This window comes from Nicotiana attenuata, unplaced genomic scaffold (assembly GCF_001879085.1).
Source record: "Nicotiana attenuata strain UT unplaced genomic scaffold, NIATTr2, whole genome shotgun sequence".
NCBI lineage: Eukaryota > Viridiplantae > Streptophyta > Magnoliopsida > Solanales > Solanaceae > Nicotiana > Nicotiana attenuata.
Window position 1 is genome coordinate 186,918 of NW_017670770.1, and position 24,713 is coordinate 211,630.

General features: G+C 40.0%; 1 protein-coding gene across 1 annotated transcript; it reads right to left on the reverse strand.

Annotated features, from left to right (window-relative positions):
• Window positions 1-3,679: 3,679 nt before the first annotated feature.
• On the reverse strand, window positions 3,680-5,312 carry LOC109243166. Its single transcript, XM_019410068.1, has one exon. The coding sequence runs from the start codon at window positions 4,979-4,981 to the stop codon at window positions 3,941-3,943; it is 1,041 nt and encodes a 346-aa protein (XP_019265613.1). The 5' UTR covers window positions 4,982-5,312; the 3' UTR covers window positions 3,680-3,940.
• Between the last annotated feature and the right edge of the window lie 19,401 nt (window positions 5,313-24,713).

A 24,713-nucleotide genomic window follows, 5' to 3' on the forward strand; every position in this document is an offset into this window, starting at 1 on the left:
AAATTAACTTCTGACTTCACATAATCAATGGAAATTATTCCATCTCTCAGCAGCTGCTTTATGACATCATGTCTCAATTTCATGTGTCTACTTTTACAATTATAAGATTTGTTCTTTGCTATGGCTATTGCCGCATGGCAATCACAATGTATAGACACTGGAGGCAATACATCCTTTATTAAAGGGATATTAGCTAAGAAGTTTCTTAGCCACTCAGCCTCAGAACCAGCTAACTCCAGAGCTACAAACTCTGATTCCATAGTCGATCTAGCAATGATCGTCTGTTTAGCTGATTTCCAAGATATTGCACCACCACCAAGGGTGAATACATAACCACTAGTGGATTTTGTCTCATCTGAATCAGAGATCCAGTTTGCATCACTGTACCCTTCTAAAGTAGAAGGAAATCCACTATATAGGATACCATAATTCATGGTTCCTTTCAAATATTTCATTAGTCTATCTAATGCAGACCAATGCTCTCTGTTGGGATTATGAGTATATCTACTCAGTCTACACACAGCATAAGCTATATCAGGCCTTGTAAAATTCATTAAATGCATCAGACTCCCAATAATCTGAGCATATTTAGACTGAGCAACTGGATCACTATTATTCTTTTTCAACTGAGAGTTAGCATCAAAAGGAGTGCTCACAAATATGACATTAAAATATTCAAACTTCTTAAGAAGTCTCTCAACATAATGTTCTTGTGACAACATTATTCCATCTTCACTCCTTATAACTTTAACTACCAATATTGTATTTATTTTACCCAGATCTTTCATATCAAAATTAGAAGACAAAAATAATTTAGTACTTTGCACAATATTTAAACTTGTACCAAATATAAGCATGTCATCAACATATAGACATATTATCACATAATCATTGTCTACCACTTTAGTATAAACACATTTATCCACCTCAAATGAAGAAAAATCGTCTCTCAGTAAGACTTATTCAAATTTCTCATACCACTGCTTAGGAGCTTGTTTAAGGCCATAAAGAGATTTAATTAATTTACAAACTTTATTTTCTTGTCAAGGAATGACACGGCCTTTAGGTTGAACCATATAAATCTCTTCTTCTAAATCACCATTTAGAAAAGCAGGTTTCACATCCATTTGGTGGATAAAAAGCTTACGGATTGAAGCTAAGGCAATTAAAATTCGAATAGAAGAAATTCTAGTCACTGGTGCAAATGTATCAAAATAGTCTATATTTTGTTTTTGAGAAAAACTTTTTGCTACTAACCGAGCTTTATATTTATCTAAAGATCCATCAGGATTAAATATCTTTTTGAAAATCCATTTACAACCAATAGGTTTTGCACCAGGAGGTAAGTCAGTTAAAATCCATGTATTATTTTTCATAATAGAATCAATTTCAACTTTTATTGCCTCTTTCCAATATTTAGCATCTGAAGATATAGCTTCAAAATAATTTGATGGTTCATTATCGACAAGAAAAGTTTGAAAATCATTTCCATAAGGAAAATATTCTTTCCTAGGCCTTTTGCTCCTTCTCAGCTCCTTATTTGAGATAATTTCATTATTTGTTTCAACAGGTGTATGAGAAATTTTATCAGATAATGGATAAATATATTCAAAGAACTCAACATTCTTTGTCTCAATTATAGTATTGCAATCAAGCACATCACTTTTTAAAACAAGAAATCTATATGCAGCACTATGTTCAGCATATCCAATTAGCATGCAATCAACAGTTTTAGAACCTATTTTTCTCTTTTTAGGTTCGGGCAAAAGAACTTTAGCAAGGCACCCCCACACTTTTAAATATTTCAAGTTAGGTTTATAACCCTTCCACAATTCATACGGAGTTTTGCCAGTTCTTCTATGTGGTATTCTATTTTGTAAGTGACGTGCAGATAAAATAGTTTCACCCCACAAGTTATTAGGAGCACTAGAACTAACTAACATGGAGTTCATTATCTCTTTCAATGTTCTATTTTTCCTTTCAACTACTCCATTTGACTCAGATGAATAAGGCGGAGTTATTTCATGAATAATTTTATTATTTAAACAAAATTCATTTAAAGATAAATATTCTCTACCTCTATCTGATCCAATTCTCTTGATTTTTCTACTAAGTTGATTTTCAACCTCAGTTTTATAAGAAATAAAAGCATTAAATGCATCATCTTTATTTCTAAGCAAATACAGCTTAGTATATCTAGAAAAATCATCAATAAACGTCACATAATAACTTTTACCACCTCTAGTCATAGTCTGCTTTAAATCGCCTATATCAGTGTGAAGTAAAGATAACAATTCTGTTTCTCTATTTACAGAAAAACAAGTCTTTCTTGTACTTTTAGCTTCAGCACATATTTCACACTTATTAATATTACTTGAGTCAAAACTAGATATTATTAAAACGACTGCATTTTCTTAATATACGCGACATTAACATGTCCTAGTCTAGCATGCCACAAAGAAATTGATTCAACCATATAAGCAGAAGAAGATGCATTTTCATTGCTAGTATCAGAAATATTAAGCACAAATAAACCATAGTTACAATATCCATTACCCACAAAAATATCATTTTTGGTTAACACGACCTCATTATTTTCAAATAAAACCTTCACTCCAACTTTTCCTAATAACCCCACAGATACCAAATTGGTTTGGATATTAGGAACATGCAATACATCACGCAATGCTAGAGTTTTACCAGATGTGAGTTTGAGAAGAATTTTTCCTTTCCAAAGAACACGAGTTGTTCTTGAGTCACCAAGATAAATAGTTTCTTCTCCTTCCTTAACTTGGGTGTAAGACAAAAATTCATTTTTGTTTGCACAAATGTGCCTAGTAGCACCAGAGTCTATCACCCAATCTCTCACATTGGCCACATTATTTATTTGGGAAATGACCGCAATAATTATATTATCCGCTTTAGTCAAATTTAATTTTGACTTAGCGAGATTATCATTTATCTCAACTCTTCTATTGCATTGAGGTGCATTTTTCTTGAAGGTTTTAATATTAGCATTAGATATGTAACCATGTTTATTTACATACCTGTGTTTTGACATTAGTATCTGCCAAGGTTGTGGATGCAATAACGTATTTGCAACACCATGGATATATGGCAGGACAGCTGGAACAGTAGCAGTAGAGACAACACCAAAATTGGTAGCACCATCGAAAATTTCCGTAGTAGTATTACTTGCCATAGTTTCTTAGATTGCAGGGAAATGACACCGAAAAATAACGATAATAATACTACATTAAAATTATTTGTGAGCGGAAATACACGAACTGGCTTGAGTCGTGCTAGGCACCATCCTAAGAAACTATTTCAGCAATGTAAAATGTTTTCCCTGAATTAAACAAGCATACCTCTATTTTATTTAGAGGATACGGGAATCAGCAAAATTGAATATAGCAAGTTGCTAGAAGAAATAAATAAAGTATCTATTGAAGATAGAAAAAAAAATGGAGAGATAAGAAGAACATTGGAACGAAAGAAAGAGAGCAAATAGTGATTTTAAGCTAATGATTAGCTTTTCTTTTGTTGTTTGATGATTGAAGAATGATGGCCTAATCATGGCTATTTATAGGCCTAAGGAAAGCTTCTTATATTGCCAAATATTTCATTGCATGAAAGAGGATTGTCACTTGTTTATGGCTTAGCCATTTAGCTACATATCTTCATGCAAAGTGTCACGTGGTGGATATTCATAGCCACTTGGCTTAGTAGAGACATTTGTTACACAATGCCACATGTAAAAAATCTTCTGACACATTACCAATAATTATCAACAGTAATATTGTAGAAATAATTTTGTGCATAGGAGATTTGGGGTGAATGTCTTATGCACAATATATAAGAGTCTTGCCAAATACACGTACACAAATCCATAGTAACTTTACTATTTAATGTTTTTTCGTTTCTTAGAGATAGAGACTCATTAACGACGAGTCATGGACACAGAAGAAGCAACACTTGTATCAGGGATGAAGCCTAAGCAAGCCAGTACGCCATTCTTGTATGGCAAGAAAGTCTTCCTCTTCATCTCCTCCGAGAATGCCCTATTCAACGTGTAATGCAACTCATGAGCCGAAACCTCCCTCCTCCTCAAGGAGCTCGATACCGATGACGATCCAACACTACTACCAGTTGATCTAAAGCTTGAAGTCTCCACATCCTCTTTACTGCGAGTTTTCTTCAAAAACTTGTTTAACTGATCCTTGTTACTTGCTCTACCCTCTGACGCGCTTCTGAATAGAAACAAGTCTTTCAGCTTCCATTTTCTGTACCATAGTGTTATCATCGATGAAAATGAAGAAGAAGATATGCTTGTATTTTCTTGCTTGCTTTCACTATCAAACAGTAGATCGGAAGCTCTGAAAGGAGATAAAGATCTTGTCTTTTTGTGCCTTGAAGAAGTTGTAGAGTGCTGAGTTCTTTCTCTACCAGGGCGATCATTTTCTGTTCGACTACTCTGCTCTAAGGCTGCTGCAAATGGATCTAATTCTTTCTTCTTGTATCGGGGAGATAAAGCTTGCTTGAACTTTTTCTTTGGAGATTTCGGCGAATCAAATGGTTTGCCTTCATACTGTAACCTTGGTGGTGGCTTCAATTTCAATGGCTTGATTTTTCCACCATCAAAAAGCTCATCAGCAGCTGATACAGAACTTCTCTCCAACTGACCACTAAAATCAAAAGCAAAATCATCATCCTCATCACGGGTTGCTCTTGATTTTGGAATTCCAGGCTTTTCCTCCCAATTGAATGGAACTTCACCACTGGTTGTTCTTAGGGCATCGCCACCGTGGAGGTGATTGAATCCGTCGTAGAGGGCGGAGACACGGGCAGGGCTAGTAGGGGCGCTGAGAAAATAATTGCCAAACCGTTGAGGGCTTGAAGAAGCACTTATATAGGGAGTAGTACAAGCACTATCGAAGTTGAAGTCCAGTGTAGGTGAAGCTATCATCACTTCCATCTCCATTTTTAGCAAAATTTATAATTAGCTGCTTTTGGTATGGAGAGAAAAGGGGGAAACTCGGCGAGCGCAGTTTCAGAAAAAAGGAGGAGGGTAATGATGATATAAGCAAAAGCAGGGGAGAGGAGTAGAATTGGAAAGAGAAAGGAAAGTGATGATTTATTTGACCATAGGGGAGCAAATGGCAATGGCAGGCAGAGTTGTAGCCGCCTTTGGTTTCTTGTTTGTTTTTATGGACTTTTCTTTTCGTTCTTGGTCTATATTTTGACCGGGACATCCCAACAACTGCTATTCTATGAAATGCCGACATTGTCCTCTTCAATACTAAAAAATTGTTCAGAATTTTAAATTGGTCCATATAAAGTATAAACTGCACTTCACAGTTGATTTTATTAGCATAATTCGGCATAAAATAAGTTCTATACTATTTAGTTGATCGCATCAAAAAGTAATTGTTGCATAATTAATGCAGCAATTAGTGGACCGCATAAGAAACAAATTTCTTCCTGACTAATGCAGCGTTTGCTTGCAGTATTAAATTACACGGATTAACAATTGATGCATCATTATATTTTATTCACCGCATTAACGATTGATGTATCATTAATCACTTCAGAAATAATTTACTATTAATTATTATTTTTCACATAAATAATTCATGCACTAATATAATTCTCTTTTAACTAGTACGTGAACTAAATAATTGGTTTACTTTACAATATCTAAAAAAAAGTTAATTGTATGTATCTGAAATGTTTACAATTATATATTTTAGTTTATATACACACGGCGTATAGAGTAAGACAACAATGGGTTGTTTATGATATATATGGTCCACATGTTAGATATGCAAGAATTATAAAATATGAATTACTATATAGGGTGTTGTTTATGCGGGAATAATAATAAAAGAATTGTTATGCATATGGATCATTAGAGAAATGGATTACTATGCAGGGAATTACTTAATTCAAGGACAATTTTATATTTAAATATTTAGTCCATGTATAAAACTAATTTGGTAAGATGTATTACAGAAATAATATATATATATATATATATATATATATATATATATATTAGCTTTGGTATTATTAATTTTTTAGTAGTATTTTTTAATTTATATATAACTAATACATTTATTTGTTATTCATCATATTCAGTGTTATTCTCATACATAGCAAATCATGACATTAGCAATACATAATATGTAATGATAAAAGGGAGAAGGGGCAAAATTGCCCCTCTACTATTGTTTATTGGTTACTTGTGCCACCCATTATACTTTTCGACCATTTTCGTCCCTGCCGTTAATGAAGTTTGAAAAAATGCCCCTAACCCTAACGTTTTGACATTGTGGCAGCTGACCACATCAATTTTATCCATGTCAGCTGCCATGTCATTGGAACCCGCCGTCTGTCATTGGAGGCGGTCACTGGCATCTGCGTTTTCATGAACTCTCAGCCACCAAATTGCTTATCTTTTACATGGATTAGTGCACCATTATCTGACTTGTTGAACTATTTGTTTTTTTTGGCAGCCCAAAATTTTGACAGAGAGCTCCCAAATCGTCACCAACTGACCTGAGAATTTAGCTACGACCCCTCAACAATCATCAAAACAAAACCTCATTACTCAATTAAACCAAACAACAACCAGATCAAAAAGCCCATTAATGTTTTCAAGCTTCACCAAAAAACCCTCCAATGGAGTTTTTAGCTCCTTCTCTAATGTTTCAAGTAATCAAGTAGTTCACATTCAGGATTTTTAGCTATGAAACGCTGCCAGCTCTTCAAAATTTCAGATCCAACCTCTTCTTCTTTATACATCGGCATCTTCAAATCGACAAAACTCAAAAGCTCAATCGGCCTTCAATAGCGTTTTCAGACCTTCTACGGTATTTAAAATTACATTTTAGATTTAAAACTACAACATCAATACTAATATATAGTATATTTCTGTATATAATATCTCAAGCCCAATCCATCACCTTAGAATCCATTTGCTACAGTCACATCCTCCTATTAAAAAATATAAATTTTCACCATTAAAAGACCATAAAGATCAAAACTTATCTTATATTTCTGGAAAAAACAAAAGATTTTAACTTTGTTGAAAATAAAAAAGCAGAACATATAACAAAAGTTCAATTTTGAACTTACCAACTATGTGAAAACAAGTCTTTTTTCTGTTTCTTTAGTTAAGCACTTGCGGCCTTAAGAGTAAATCGATTCTTTGTTTGGTGTTTTGAAATGATCATAGAGTGCGAGGAGCAGTGGTTTTTGGATGGGGATAATGGCTATTGGTAAAGTTGGAAGGCGAGGGAGTGTGAAGAAGAAGAAGATGATAGTATTTTAATAAGAAAAGGAGTGGGTTAATTAATGACTTGGCAGCTGACATGGCAGCTGACATGGATAAACTTGATATGGTCAGCTGCCACAGTGTCAAAACGTTAGGGTTAGGGGTATTTTTTCAAACTTCATTAACGGTAGGGACGAAAATGGCCGAAAAGTGTAACGGGTGGCACAAGTAACCAATAAACAATAGCAGAGGGGCAATTTTGACCATTTTCCCAAGATAAAATTGTCCTTTTAAAACCTTTACCAAATCCTTTTCAAAAAATATAAAGGTTATTTTTGTAAACAAATAATTTTTGTAAGAAATTATGCAGTGCTCGTTATTTTTAATACACCAAACTAAACAATCGATAAGAAATAATCTAAGCATAACTAATCACAACATTACGAATACACCCTATTTTGTATTATACTCTTACGCCCTACCTAATGATGCTTTATTCTTATTAGTTATACATCTTATTCAATACTATTCCTATACATAGCAAACCTTGTTGTCAGAAATACTATGATTATTAATATATGTATAAGCATGTATAAAGATAAAATTATCCTTTCTAAACTTTTAATACACCAAACTAAATACCCCCTCTATTTCAAATATATGACCATATTTGACTGGGCACGAAATTTAAGAAAAATAGAAAGAGTTTTGATCATGTCGTGCAAAATGAGGCATATATATTGTGTGTGGTTATAAATCATAAAAGTAAATTTATTCTAAATATGATAAAGGGACATTCTTTTTTATATATTAATCCTTACCTTACTAATACACTATATTCTGTACTATACTTATACACCATCAAACGATCATTTAAAATGTTCGGACAAGCAGACTAAAAGCTACAGTCGCCGGCCCCTACACCTATGATAGAGCATGTGTATAGAGGGCTATATATCCGTCGAACTTGAGTGCTATGGATCATCATCCGAGGAAGTTCAGAATACGTTTGTGATTTCACTGTTTGATTTGAATTGCTGATGTAACTAGTAATAATTTATAAAGTTTAAATTAAAGAAGGATGACAAGTTCACAATGTGATGATTAGAAAAAAGCAGATGCGACATCGATTTAGATTTTTATTTCCGTTTACTGCTCTATTCCCTGTAGGCGTCTCGACATAAGTTCCAAGATTTTTTTTTTAAATTTGAAATTTCATTAAAATTTAATTTGAAGATGAAGTTGTATTTGGATATAATTTTTGTAATATATTTAACTGTATTTTCTCGTAAAAGTAAAATTTTCAGAACCAAACATTATTTTGGAAAAAAAGAAAAAATTTCTTATGTCAAATGAGCTCTTAATTCTATTTTAAAGTGGAATATCTCGGATGACATAAACATAATCTTTCTCAATCTAAAAACTAACAAGAAGGCAGGAAAACAACACAAAAGGAGCACATGCTGATAATGATGTGGAGCAGGCATTATTGGCGATAACAGGGGATAAATCATGTGGATCTGCCCAACTAAGTACCAAATGTAGTATGCATACAACCGACCCTATGTATTCTATAAGTATCATGAATAACCCTGGAAAGGAAGACACAAGAATTATTAATGATACTCACGTGATAAAAATCTGTACAAAACATGAATACATCTGAATACACAATAATAATAATAATAATAATAATAATAATAATAATAATAATAATAATAATAATAATAATAATAGAGTTTATGCCTAGATGCAGGTAAAGCTCATGGTTCACATAGAGAAGATATGCACGAAGATTAAACAGGATAACAGTTCAGCATATAGAGGAGATATGCGTAAAGGCAAGTCAAATTACACAGAGAAAGAAAAATCAAGGAGAAATGTACTATGTATAATTTCACTAACAGGAATGGCATATAGAGAAAATATGCATAAAGAGGCATGTATAAAAGTACGAAACCAACATATAGAGGAGATATGTAGTAAAATCATGTATACACCCAAGGAATTTGCATATAGAGAAGATATATAAAGACCCAACACTGATCAGTTTTTCACAACGGCGTGTACTTCATCAAGTAGAGACATGAGAGGACGATCCATGGGATGCACTACTAAAAATTTGCTTAAAACTGTCAAAAAAACCGATCAATTTTGGTCAATAATGGCCAATAACTGACCAAATCACGACCAATTACGTGTGATCAATAATTTAAAGGTCGGTAGAGCATATCGACCAAAGTCGGTTGGAAATTACCGACGAACATCGGTCGGTATGCTCTACACGACCATCTCACAATATAATTGACTAACTGATCAATATTGGTCGGAATATTCGTTTAATAATTTAACAGTACCGACCAACGTTGGTTGGCAGCTAACTTATCGACCAAAGTTGGTCGGTAATATTGAAGTTCTGGGAATTCAATGTGCACTAACCGACCAACAGCAGTCGGTATTTTGCAATTTAAATTTTTGTTAATTACCGACCGAGGTCGGTCGGTTTTCTGGGAATATTTTTTGCAGAAAGGGCCTGTTTTTGTAGCTACACCACCTGCCAAATAAAAATATATATTTTCAGCATACCAATACCCCCAATTCATATCAAACAACCCCCAATTCATCACAAACAACTCCTAATTCACCACAAATCCAACCAAACATCCAATTAATTCTTTAAAACTAACAAGTTCATCTAAATATCACAATTCAAAACCAATCAAAAACTAAGTAATTACAACAAGTTCGAAAATTTTCATTCTAATTCAAAACAAGTTCTATTAGTCTAGTTCAAAGTATATCAAAGTATTGGTCAATGGGTATTTTCTACAGCATCACCACTATCTGATGAACTTTCATCTACAAGACGGTAAGAATGGTCTTTTGGAGGATGGAAAGAATGATCACGTGGAGGACGGGTAGAACGATCACGGGGAGGACGGGAGAAAAGATCGCGTGGAGGTCGAGCCTCTATCGATGACTCACGAGATGGGGGCAACGGAAAAGCTCCAGTAGAAAGGAGAGTTCTGATCTGAGCTTGCATACGTCCAAGGAATTGAGCATCTCTAAGCCTTTCCCTTTTCTTGGCCGCTTCTAGATCGGATGTAAGCCTTGTCACTGTCTCCTGCATAGCCGAGAGGCTCTCCCTATTAAGTGCCTCGCCCTATAAGGAAGTCCCTATTTCTTGCATTCCACACCTGTAGCGATGGAATTTTTTCTCAGTAAGCACGTATAACTTTCCCTTTTTTGGACTGCCAACAACCTCCAACCATATTCTTTCATCATCCTAGTCCGAAGGTTGGGTTGGCTCACCCGATTCACCAGCTGGCTGACTACGAATGAAGTCCTCCACGTTACTTTAGTAGCGACCCTACGTTATTTTAAATTAAATTAGTATATAAAAATTCTTATAAAATTAAATTATAACACTTAAAAAAAATTTAAAGCCTACATATGTAGTCGCTCCCCGGTCATCGATCCACCTATCTGCATCCCCCTCTTTCTTCTTCTTTAAAATACGTGTCTCCTTGAATTGCTCATCTTGGTGCATTAGACGCCCATACTTCTTTTCCTGAAAATAAATTAATTTGGTTAATAAATAGAATTGATATACTTAGAAAAGTAAAGACACAATAATTTAAGCAATTACCAATCTTCTTCTTATTGTCCCGATGCTGATAGCACCCCAGTGTGCAAGGAGCCTCCCTTCTCGGATGAACGAGTTTTCTTTCCAAGTTCGCTCTTCTGTAAGAAGTCCTCGGTCTGCCGTTTCCTTAACAAATCATCCCATAAATACTACAGACACCAGTCATGCCTCTTGTTCTTCTTTCTACCATCCGAGAAATGATCCGCTAATCTCTTGCGCGCTTTAAGATGAAAATTTGCAGCCACTTCCTGTGGTCTTCCCATACAGACTTACTCTGCATTTCAAAAGTTAAATACTAGATGGAAACATCATAAATATAAATTATTAAACTGCTTAAAAGACCATTTATACCTTAAACTGGTTGAAAATTTGCTCCTACAGCGAGTATGGAAAATCACTCCAAGTTGCATAGTGGCCATCGTAAAGCTTTGTGATTGCACTGATGATTATCTTCGTAGTCTTCTTACCCGTCCTGAACTTGCAATTTAACAATAAAAATACATGAAAATATTAGTAAAAACATTTATAAAACAATTAACACAAAAATAACAAATAATTCTTACCCGTTACCCTCAGGGACTATGATGATCCTGCCATAGCGATCATAATGTACTAACTCTGGATCATCATCCTCAGCATGTGTATCAGAGGCATGTGTAGACAGTGTAGATGGGGGCTCAGAGCTACGGTCTCGCAGATGAAGTACTAAAATGGATAGAGTCGATGATGAAGATGGTTGCAATCCCTGTGACTGCGACATAGCTGGATACGATCCATATGGCTGTGACCCATGCGGATGTGATATGGATGGCTGCAACCAATATGGCTGTGATATGTAGGGATGTGATGCGCGTGGCTGTGATGCAGATGCCTGCGATTTAGGTGGATGAGAGGCAGCTGGACTATATGATGGACGTAGAGTCCTATGGCCCTGTGATGAAAGAATCGGTGTCTGGATAAAAATATAGGCCTGGTGATGCTGTGTCAGCTCAGTATAGTCGTGTGGTGGAGGATAAGACATAGGCATTTATCCCCAGATTCTATCCTCCTCTTTCCCTTCCTAGCCTTTTCTCGACCCCGAGAACTAGTAGGGTGTCACGCCCCAAACTGAGGGACATGACCGGCGCCCGACCGGGTAGCCCCAGTCAAGCGGACCTGGGTGCCTTTCCTATCCCACGTGTTACCCCGTACTTTCATTGCTCATTAATCAAGGAATTAGCCATTTATAATTAAAACGCCTCTTTACAAAATATACATAACATACATTGTTACTTAAAGAGGTTTACCACATACATCGCCCAACATACAAAAATACATTTTTACATAAGTTCGTAACCCACATTTACTGTCTACGGAGCCTCTAAAGATACACAGGATAGTACAGTACTTGCCGGGAACAACGCTCCGGCAATACCTTACAGAAAAACCAAAATAAGACTCCGGAATAAAAGCGGCATGAGCCACGCAGGGCCCCGAGAGGAAAGGGGCTCACCAATACAGCTGACGGAAGATGAAGGGGAGCTACGGTCGGTGGGCTGGAGTACCTGCTACGGATCCACCTACAATCATAACACGAATGTAGCGTCCCCGACAAAAGGGACGTCAGTACATTTGAATTGTACTGGTATGTATGAACAAACTTTGCCCTAAGCAAACTCAAACCATGCACAAGTAATAAGTAATAATGGAATGAACAATCAAATACACATGAAAGGAAACAATCAAGCCAAACAAATTTATAATCTCTCCATTTCCCCTTCAACATTTTTCACATCAATGATTTCACAACTTTCTCATATTTTCATTTCAATAGTGATTTCGATCACTTTCCACCCTTATTACCTCGGCCACCCTTATTACCTCGGCCACCCTTATCACCACAACCCACACCTTATTACTTCGTGTTGCAGCGCGCAACCCGATCCCACTGAACAATCACAATTCACAAACAACACAACAACAACAGTTCACAAAGAACAACAACAACAATTCTCAAGAACTACAACAACAATTTTACAAGAACTTCCATAGCCATCAATACCATTTCCATCGTATTCCACATCTCATATGCTTTTTAAGTTACAACGAGAGTTTCCCCCGACAAGCCATATATGTTATTACCACAGTTGTTCCAATTTGCATCAACTACCATTTCCTTCCATCATTTGTTTCACAATTCTTACCACATAGCACGTTCACAATCATACACTTGGTTTATTGCCAATTACTTACACCATTATATCGAGAGACATAACCACGAACACTCAACCATAACAATCACAAGAATTTCACAGAAAACCCACGTAGAGATCACATACCAAACACTCAAACACCAACCAATTACTTACACCATTATATCGAGAGACATAACCACGAACACTCAACCATACCAATCACAAGAATTTCACAGACAACCCACGTAGAGATCACATACCAAACACTCAAACACCAAAAAAGGTGATTTTACAAAGGTCGAAGTTAGCCATACATACCTGGAGCCGAATTCCCTTTTAATTTCTACTTCCAACTTCACCAAAAAGCCTAGCAACGTCAATCTAGTGCACAAATTAACAGATATTTCTTAGAGTCAAAGTTCCCAATCACTACCCAAACACATTTAGATTATCAACCCTCCTTTGTACAATCCTTTACTCCTACCCAATCCCTCTTACCAGATTTTAGGTTTTACAAGACATGCATGAATGTTTCAACCTTTATTATCAAGAATCAATGCATGATACTTTTCCCCCCCTTAATTAAACCTGAAAATTAATGAAAATGGGTTAGGGATTTTACCTGCAAGAATGGAGATGAAGACACTCACTTTGAAATTTCCTGGCCCGGTTAGTTTTGAAGAATCAATTTGAAGAAGATGAACTTTCTCTCAAGAACCCTCTCTTCCTCTCTCTTATTTTGTTCAGAAAACTTGTTAAAAATGAGGGGTTCGGGTGTTTTATTAAAAAGGGGGTCGGGTTTAAAATTTAGAAAATTAGGAGCCCGAGTCAGGTCTGCGGTCGCACTTTGCAATCGCAGATACGAAATGCGGTCCGCAGAATGGACCGCAAAAAGTGTTCCAAAACCTGATTCCACTGTTTGGGTCTGCGGCAGAAATGCGGTCCGCATACCCAATTTGCGGTCGCATAATGCACCACATTTTTGACCTCAAATTTGACTGACACATTGACTCACTTTGCGATAGAAATGTTGTCCGCATATCAATTATGTGGTCACATAATGGACCGCATTTTGACCTTAATTTTAACCAAACCACTGACTCATTATGCGGCAGAAATGCGGTCCGCATACTTGATCTGCGACCGAATTCTGGACCGCAGAATAGCACTTTTCTAGAAAAACTTGGTTCTTTGATTTTTAAATACTTAGATCAGTAATTCCCAACACATATTCGGGCCCTGACCCTACGAGCTACTGGGTTTTGAGCACACATTTTTCACGGGGCCATACATAGGGTCATTGTTACCTTGACCCTTGCCTGCCATCTGCATAATATAATATATATTTAGAATGACAAAATAAGAAACTAGTTATAACAGGATAGTGCATAAAAAAACCAACTTGTTAATCTTCGTCGACGCATTGTTCCTCGTCCGAGAATTCTTCGTCCTCACTTGTTTCAATTTCATCAGTTGATTCTTCGTCCTCATTTTCTATAATTGTTACTTCATTTATATCAACTTCTTCTAATATGTGTTCTGGATATTCCAAATTATTTTCTAACTGATCGTCCACTATTTTGTGAACACTGGATATATTATTTTGATATGCAACATCTAACACATTATCGACTTCCCCTACCTATAGGCTTAGTTTTGATTACAATCCAGCAATCGGACTTATTCTGCCGCAATGGATAAGGAGCATAATACACTTGCCTAACGTTATGTGCAATTATGGAAGGATCATAGTGATCATACTCCCTCGTATGATTAACCTCAATTATGTTGTATTGGTGGTGTACTTTTGTACCTCTTGTTTGATTTGAGTCAAACCACTTGCATCTAAAGAGTATCAATTTCTTATATGGCCAACTTGTATATTCTAGTAGTAATATTTCTTTGACCACAACATAATAATCAATATCTCTAACTTGGTTGCCATCACCACCTTGAACCCACACCCCGCTGTTGTTGCTATTTTTATTCTTAGAGAAATCCTCCGTATGAAACTGATAACCATTCACTACGTACTTAGACATTATTGTGACCTGAAACCTAGGTCCCCAAGATATATCTTTCAAAAATTGATCTACACTATTATTTAGATTATTTACCTACATAGTATTAAAGAAAACTCATAAGTTATCATAAACGAATATATATATATATATATATATATATATATATATATATATATATATATATATATATATTACATTATCGGGATAAACTTACAAATTGTTTGAATCACGTATCAAACTCGTGTATACAACAACATGGCCAAATTTACCCACAAAGTGACTGTGACACATCAAAAATTTTTAGTAGTTGCATCAATATGTAATCACTGTAAATTTTATATTTTGATTACTAATAAAACAATACTTAAGAAATGGTTGAACTTCAGGATAATTTAGTAACACATGCATTGTAGCTGACTTGTACTCCATATCACTCAAACTTCTCTTTCTAACATCCTTAGAACGTTGGCTGGGTTGATTGAAGACGGACATTGGTAGATATAATGGATCATTCACACATTCGATAGTGTTCCTATTGCGTGGCGCGTTACTCTCAAAATAGTAAGAACAAAAATGTGCAGTTTCCATTGCGAGATAGGCTTCGCATATAGATCCTTCAATCTTATTCCTCTGCTTAATAAATTGTTTGCATTTGCCAATTTTCCTATATAATGTCATGTTAGCCAAGAACATTCAAATAAAATAGAATATTATATCAAACTTATAATATTACCTCTCAAAGAGATACATCTATCTACATTGAACAGGCCCTCCAAGTCGTGCCTCATGTACATGGTGGATTGGAAGGTATTCCATCACATCAAAGAAACCACATGAAAATATTTTTTCCATCTTACTAGAAGTTAAAGGAATGTTCTGATCCATCCGAAGTAGGTTTTATTTTCTCAAAGTGGTAGAACACTAGTCTTTGAAAAACAAACTAATCTCTATGATGGGTTTCTAGATTCTTTCAGGCAAAACGCAAAATGCAATAGGCACTAAGTTCTCCATGAAAACATGACAGTCCTGACTTTTCAAATGGCTCAACTTCCCTACCTCCATATCTATTTTTTCCCCAGATTCAACGCATAACCCTCAGGCATCTTCAATTTCGTAACCCAATTACAAATTTGTCATCTCTCTTCCAAAGTGAATGTGTAACTTGCTTTGGGCTTGAACACCTTACCACTGTTCGCTGTCTGCAAGTATAATTCGGGTCACCTGTAATTTCTTGTAAGTCCATTCTAGCCTTCAAGTTATCTTTTGTCCTACTAGCAGCAATAGCTCAAAGTACGCCTCCGGAATACCTGTATCTGCACGCATGGTGCAGGAAGTAAAGTGAGTACTCCGACTCAGTGAGTAATAGCAATAAATAATGACTGACGGAAAGAAATATCGTAAAAAGCACTAAGCAGTTCTATATCAAAGCAGTAAGAACATTTAAACAGCAACTGAATGAAGAAAACCAGATAAAATCCTTTAAGCCAATACTCAACTCATTTACTCCTCACGATAACCGAAATCATAATTATACCGCTGTGGCGTGCAGCCCGATCCATATAGTATGCTGCCGCGACGTGCAACCCGATCTATATATATATATACTACTGCGGCGTGCAGCCCGATCCAATAATAATAGTCGACTGCGCTCACTGGGGGTGTGCAGACTCCGGAGGGGCTCCTTCAGCCCAAGCGCTATACTACTGCGGCGTGCAGTCCGATCCATATAAATATACTGCTGCGGCGTGCATCCCGATCCGTATAAATATATATATACTGCTGCGGCATGCAGCCTGATCCAATACATATCAAATACCCTCACAATGGGGTTCTCAACCCCTCTCAGTCAGTATAAACTCAGCCCCTCGGGCATACTAAGATAGGATAGGCACTCCAGCCCACATGTTACTCTCATTTTTGGTTTAGCTATTTAGAGCCAGTTCGTATTTTATTAAGCGATTAGGAACATGACTGAGGGTATGATTTTACCGAGTAAAGTGAGGTTGATCAGTACAAATACCCCTAAGGGTTCTACAGGTCGGCACAAGGCCCCAAACATGGCAACTAGCCCAAACTAACATTATATTAATTAAGTCTCAGTCATATACAATAGAATCAGCAATGGGGATGGACCAAGTCCGAATCCCCAGCAGTAATGGACCCCACGGTCATCATGCGGCATGTGTCTCACCTTAACATAGCCCTACGTTGTGTAAATCCGGGGTTTCAATCCCTTAGGACACCATTTATAACCAATACTCACCTCAAGCTGGCCAAAGTCCTACCTCGCTATGCCCTTGCCTCGCAAATCAACCTCCTTGCGCGTCGAATCTGGCCAAAATCACAATGAATACGTTACAATAGGCTAAGGAATATAACCCAATCGAAAAGACTCGAAAAACATCGAAATTCACGAAGTTGGCAAAAACCGAGCCCCGGGCCCACTCCTCGAAAATTAGAAAATTAACATCACCGGATTCCTTATCTCGCCACGAGTCTATACATATCAAATTTACCAAAATCCGAGCTCAAATGCTCCCTCAGACCCCAAATTTTCATTCAAAAAGTCAAGCCCTAATTCTTCCCCTTTTAATCAAATTTCCATGGATTTAAGTGTTGAGTCCACAATTAAACGATGTTTCTAGGCCATAAGACTCACCTCCAATCGATCCCAGTCGAAAACCTCAATCCTCGTCAAAAAGCTCTCAAGGTTGTTCAAAAATGGTGGAAATGGACTAAGCTTCGCGGATGATATGTCTAATAAAAACCTTCTGCCCAGGCTTATTTTCCTCTATTGGAACGCGAGGGCCCTCTCGCGTTCACGATGAATAACATCCACTTCTGCCAAAAATACCCTTTGCGAACGCGGTTGCACCCACGCTAACGCGAACGTCTGGACCCTTAAGCTTACGCGAACACGAGCCTTTTGCCGCGAACGCGAAGCACAAATGCTGAGGGGCCTCAAATCCTACTACGCGAACGCATAAGACATACCGCGAACGCGATGCTCTAGCCCCCATAACAACGCGATCGTCACCCTTGAGTGCGAACGCGAAGAACAAAGTTCCAACCTCCCCTTTTTCCTCTACGCGATCGCGACACCCCCATCGCGATTGCGATGACCAAATCTCTGCTGCACTGACTGCTGCATTTTCTGCAACTCCCAAAGGCTAGAATTGGTCCGATTGACCCTTCGAAATCACCCCGAGGCCCCCGGGACCTCAACCAAAAACACCAACACATCCTAAAACATTATTCAAACTTGTTCCAATCATCAAAACACATCTAACAACGCTAAAATCATCAATTTTCACCGAATTCAAGCCTAAGTTTCTCAAAAGCTTCCGAAATACGCATTTGATCAAAAACCCGACCAAAACACCTCCGAATGATCCGAAATTTTGCAAACACATCCAAAATCACCTAACGAAGCTACAAAAACTCTCGGAATTCCATTCCGACCCTCGGATCAAATTCTCTCCTATCAACCGGAATTCGCCAAAATACTAACTTCGCCATTTCAAGCCTAGTTCTACCCCGGACCTCCAAAATCAATTCCGATTACACTCCTAAATCATAAATCAACCCCCGAAGCTAACCAAATCACCGGAAATCACATCCGACCCCTCTAACTAATAGGTCAACATCCGGTTGACTTTTCCAAAACAAGCCTTCCTTAAAGAGACTGAGTGTCTCATTTCCATCCAAAATCAATCCAAATCAACTCATTCACCCAAGACTCGTATAATAAAACATAAGGAAGCAGAAAATGGGGAAAACGGAGCGGTAACTCACGTGACAACGGGCCGGGTCGTCACATCCTCCCCAACTAAAACAAACGCTTGTCCTCGAGCGGGTCAAGAAACATACCTGAAGCCTCAAACAGGTGAGGATATCTACTCCGCATCTCCCACTCGGTCTCCCAAATAGCCTCCTCCCCGGGCCGACCTCTCCACTGCACCTTTACCGAAGCTATATCCTTTGATCTCAACTTTCGAACCTGACGACCCAAAATAGCCACTGGCTCCACATCATAGGTCAAATCATCATCCAACTGAACAGTGCTGAAATCCAATACATGAGACGGGTCCCCAACATATTTCCGGAGCATAGATACATGAAATACCGGATGCACGCCCGACAAGCTGGGTGGCAAGGCAAGCTCATAAGCCACCTCCCCAATCCTCCTAAGTACCTCAAAAGGCCCAATAAACCGCGGACTCAGCTTCCCTTTCTTCCCAAACCGCATAACACCCTTCATGGGTGAAACCTTCAGCAAGACCTTCTCACCAACCATATAAGACACATCTCGAACCTTCCGGTCCGCATAGCTCTTCTGACGCGACTGTGCTGTACGAAGCCTCTCCTGAATCAGCTTCACCTATCTAAGGCATCCCGAACCATCTCTGTCCCCAATAGCCTAGCCTCACCGAGCTCGAACCAACCAACAGGAGATCTACACCGCCTCCCATACAACGCCTCATACGGAGCCATCTGAATACTCGATTGATAACTGTTGTTGTAGGCAAACTCTGCGAGCGGCAAAAACGCTTCCCAAGAACCTCCAAAATCAATAACACAGGCACGCAACATGTCCTCCAATATCTGAATTGTGCGCTCGGACTGCCCGCCCGTCTGAGGATGAAATGCTGTGCTCAACTCTACCTGCGTACCCAACTCTCGCTGAAATATCCTCCAGAAACGAGAAGTGAACTGAGTACCCCTATCTGAGATAATAGACACTGGAACCCCATACAATCGGACAATCTCCTGGACAAAGATTCCTGCCAACCGCTCCGAAGAATAAGTAGTACATACTGGAATGAAGTGCGCGGACTTGGTCAGCCGATCCACAATCACCCAAATCGAATCGAACTTTTTCAAGGTCCGAGGGAGACCACTCATAAAATCCATAGTAATCCTCTCCCATTTCCACTCTGGAATAATCATCCGCTGAAGCACACCGCCCTGGCCTCTGATGCTCGTACTTTACCTGCTGACAGTTGAGACACCGAGCCACAAACCCTACAATATCCTTCTTCATCCTCCTCCACCAATAATGCTGCCTCAAATCCTGATACATCTTCACGGCACCCGGATGAAAGGAATACCGCGAGCTGTGGGCCTCCTCCAATATCGACTCCGGAAGCCCATCCACATTGGGCATACAAATCCGGCCCTGCATCCTAAACACGCCATCATCATCAATGGTCACATCCCTGGCGTCATCCTGCTGAACCCTGTCCTTAAGGACAACCAAATGAGGATCATCATACTGGCGCTCTCTGATGCGATCATACAAGGAAGACCGAGAAACCACACACGCCAACACCCGACTAGGCTCCGAAATATCTAATCTCACCATCCGATTGGCCAAAGCCTGAACGTCAACTGTAAAGGGCCTCTCCCCAACTGGAATATACGCCAAACTCCCCATACTAACCGCCTTCCGGCTCAAAGCATCGGCCAACACATTGGCCTTCCCCGGGTGATACAGAATGGTAATATCATAGTCCTTGAGTAACTTTAGCCACCTTCGCTGCCTCAAATTGAGATCCTTTTGCTTGAATAGATGCTGAAGACTGCGATGATCGGTGAATACCTCGCAAGATACGCCATACAAGTAGTGCCTCCAAATCTTCAAAGCATGAACTATAGCAGCCAACTCCAAATCATGAACAGGGTAGTTCTTCTCGAGGGGCTTCAACTGGCGAGAAGCATAAGCAATAACTCTACCCTCCTGCATCAACACACATCCGATCCCAACTCTCGAGGCATCATAATATACAGTGTAAGAACCTGAAGCTGATGGCAAAACCAACACTGGAGCCGTGGTCAAAGCTGTCTTGAGCTTTTGAAAGCTCTCCTCGCACTCGTCCGACCATATAAATGGAGCACCCTTCTGCGTCAACTTGGTCAAGGGCGATGCAATAGAGGAAAATCCCTGAACAAACTGGCGATAATAACCTGCCAACCCAAGGAAACTACGAATCTCTATGGCTGAGGTCGGTCTAGGCCAACTCTGCACCGCCTCTATCTTCTTCGGGTCGACCTGAGTACCCTCGCTGGATACCACATGCCCCAAGAAAGCCACTGAACTGAGCCAAAACTCACACTTGGAGAACTTTGCATAAAGCTTCTCCTCCCTCAATCTCTGCAATACAACTCGCAAATGCTGTGCGTCCTCCTCCTGGCTACGCGAGTACACCAGAATATCATCAATAAAGACAATAACGAACGAATCCAGATACAGTCGAAACACACTGTTCATCAATGCATGAAAGCTGCTGGGGCATTAGTCAGCCCAAAGAACATAACAAGAAACTCATAGTGCCCATATCTAGTCCTGAAAGCAGTCTTCATAATATCAGAATCCCTGATCTTCAACTGGTGATAGCCCGAACGGAGATCAATCTTGGAGAACACCCTCACTCCCTGAAGCTGATCAAATAAATCATCAATACGAGGCAGGGGGTACTTGTTCTTCACTGTTACTTTCTTCAATTGCCTGTAGTCAATGCACATTCTCATGGTACCATCTTTCTTTTTCACAAACAGAACCGGTGCACCCCACAGTGACACACTAGGCCGAATGAACCCCTTATCTAGGAGTTCCTGAAGCTGATCCTTTAATTCTTTCAACACTGCTGGTGCCATACGATATGGTGGAATGGAAATGGGCTGAGTGCCCGGTACCAGGTCAATACCAAAATCAATGTCCCTGTCCGGCGGCATGCCTGGCAGGCCTGCAGGAAACACATCTGAAAACTCCCTCACAAGCGGGACAGAATCAATGCTAGGAGTCTCGGCTCCAACATCCCTTACAAATGCCAAATACGAAAGACAACCCCTCCCAACCATACGCTGGGCCTTTAGGAATGAAATCACCCTGCTAGGAACATAATCAGTCACACCGCGCCACTCGATCCTTGGAACACCCGGTATAGCCAGGGTGACTGTCTTAGCATGGCAGTCTAGTATAGTGTGACACGGAGATAGCCAGTCCATGCCCAAAATAACATCACAATCCACCATGCTCAATAGCAGCAGATCAACTCGGGTCTGTAGACCCCCAATAGTAACCGAACATGACCGGTATACATGGTCTACAACAACAGTATCGCCCACCGGGGTAGATACATGAACAAGTAAAGCAAGACACCGTCGGGACGTACCCAAATGATGAGCAAAATATGAGGACACATAAGAATAGGTGGAACCGGGATCAAATAAGACTGAGGCATCTCTGTGGCAGACTGAAATAATACCTGTAATGACGGCATCTGAAGCAATGGCATCTGTCCTGCCCTGAACAGCATAAAAGCGAGCCTGACCACCGCCGGATCGACCTCCACCTCTGGGGCGACCCCTGGCTACCTGACCCTCACCCCTAGCTGGTGGGGCGGGTGCTGAAGAAACCGGACCAGAAGACGAGGGCTGACCCCTCTGCTAAGATGAGCTAGCAGCACGACGAGGACACTACCTCCACATATGCCCAAACTCTCCACACTCATAGCAGCTCCCAGGTGCTGTTGACTGGGACTGAAGGGAACCCCTCGCGGCGGAGTGAGTAGCTGATGCACTCGGCCTGGAAGAACCCTGGGCAGACGGGGCACGAGATGAACTTTGTGCTGGAAGAGCGCTGAGTGAAGGCTGACTCTGTTGAGAACCATGGTAACCACGACCTGAAGATGCCCCACGATACTCGGGACGAGCCGAGTGAGCGGGCCTGAAAGAACGACCCCGTCCCTACTGGAACTGGCCCCTCGAGGGAGCGCCACTGTAACTACCAGAACCTCGAGGCCTCTTGGCCTCCCGTCTCCTCTCCGATCCTGCTGGCGAACCGACTCAATCTCTCGGGCTATATCGACCACCTCCTCGAATGTGGCACCCAGCACTCGCTCCCTATCATAAGAACACGAAGAGGTAGGTGAGTCCATCAACAAACCTCCGGATACGCTCACGATCTGTCGGAACCAGCCAAACTGCGATGACGAGACAATTTCGAAAAATCTCATATCACACTGGGACACTGTCATTATCTCCCTGGCGAGCCCCTCAAACTGTCTGCGCAGCTCCTCCCTACGAGACTGTAGTACTATTTCTCCAAGAAGAGAGTGGAAGAACTCCTGCAAAGTCAAAGGTGCTGCACCAGCGCCTACGCCGGGCTTCATACGCTCCCACCAAGTGAAGGCAGCAGTAAAAGCCACACCACTGGACTCACGAATCCCCGCTGTTACGGAGCATCCGCTGACACCTGTAGAGAGAACCCTGGCATCCTCGCCTCAAGCTCCACTAAATGTCGGAGGCTGAGTCTACAAAAACTCTCGAGGCGACGCTGCTCGTCCTCGGGCCATAACTGGAACCTGAAATCCTGTATGGTACCACTGGCTGAGCTAGAAGTGCCTCTGGAGTCTGTAATCCCGTGCTACCTGCTCAAGTGTGCGAGCAGCGGGGGTCTGATGCCTCCCCCGCCTGTGAAGTAGCTTCTGTGCTGTGGGGCTGAAACCACCTGAGCGGCGGCCGTGCACACTGTTAAGATCTGAGCTAACGTCTCCTGAGGCCAGAATCACTATGGCACAGCCGATGCCTGAGCTGGTACTGCTGGAACCTGATCCGGAACTGGGTAGCTGGTGGATCAATTAGGTGCTGCCCTCGCTGCCTACCTCGCCACGACCGCGTCCACGGCCTGGGCTCAGTAACGGTGCACTGGTGTCGTTCGCCACGTCCGGTAGCTCGTGTTCTCACCATCTGTGAGAGAAATAGAATAAGGAGAAGTTTGGTATATAGAATCAACAAGATTCGACGACAAGAATTAAGAATGTGAATTTTCCTAAAGGGTTCTGCAGCCTCTCGAGGATAAGTACAGAACGTCTCCTTGCCGATCGCGAGACCTACTAAACGGCTCATGACTCGCGAGACTAGTAACCTAGGCTCTGATACACAACTTGTTCACGACCCCAACCCCGGTCGTGATGGCGCCCAACACAGTGTAGGCAAGCCCGACCAACTCAACATTTTTCAATCCTCACTTAAAGTTCATTACCAATTAACAGTGATTAAATACCAAATTAACATAATTATAATTCTTGTAACGTAGATAACATGTGTGAAAATCAAGAATATCACTACAAAGCCAGCCCATCTGGTGTCACGAGTCAAGAGCCTCTTATACAAGTCTGGGAAAACTGCCTAACAAAAGATAGTCTAAAATGCTGAAAGTAAAGATGATAGAGGGAGAAATCGGGTCTGCGAATGCCAAGCAGCTACCTCGATGGCTCCGGTAAGATCTGACTAGCAGCAATAGCTCAAACTACGCCTCCGGAATACCTGTATCTTGCACGCATGGTGCAGGGAGTAAAGTGAGTACTCCGACTCAGAGAGTAATAGCAATAAATAATGACTGACGGAAAGATAGCTCGTAAAAAGCACTAAGCAGTTCTATATCAAAGCAGTAAGAACATTTAAACAGCAACTGAATGAAGAAAACCAGATAAAATCCTTTAACCAGTATCAACTTTTACTCCTCACGATAACCGAAATCATAATTATACCGCTGCGGCGTGCAGCCCGATCCATATAGTATACTGCCG

Excerpts from the sequence above, each read along its gene's own strand:
- LOC109243166 (XM_019410068.1), bottom strand. The coding sequence starts at position 4,981 with ATGGAGATGGAAGTGATGATAGCTTCACCTACACTGGACTTCAACTTC.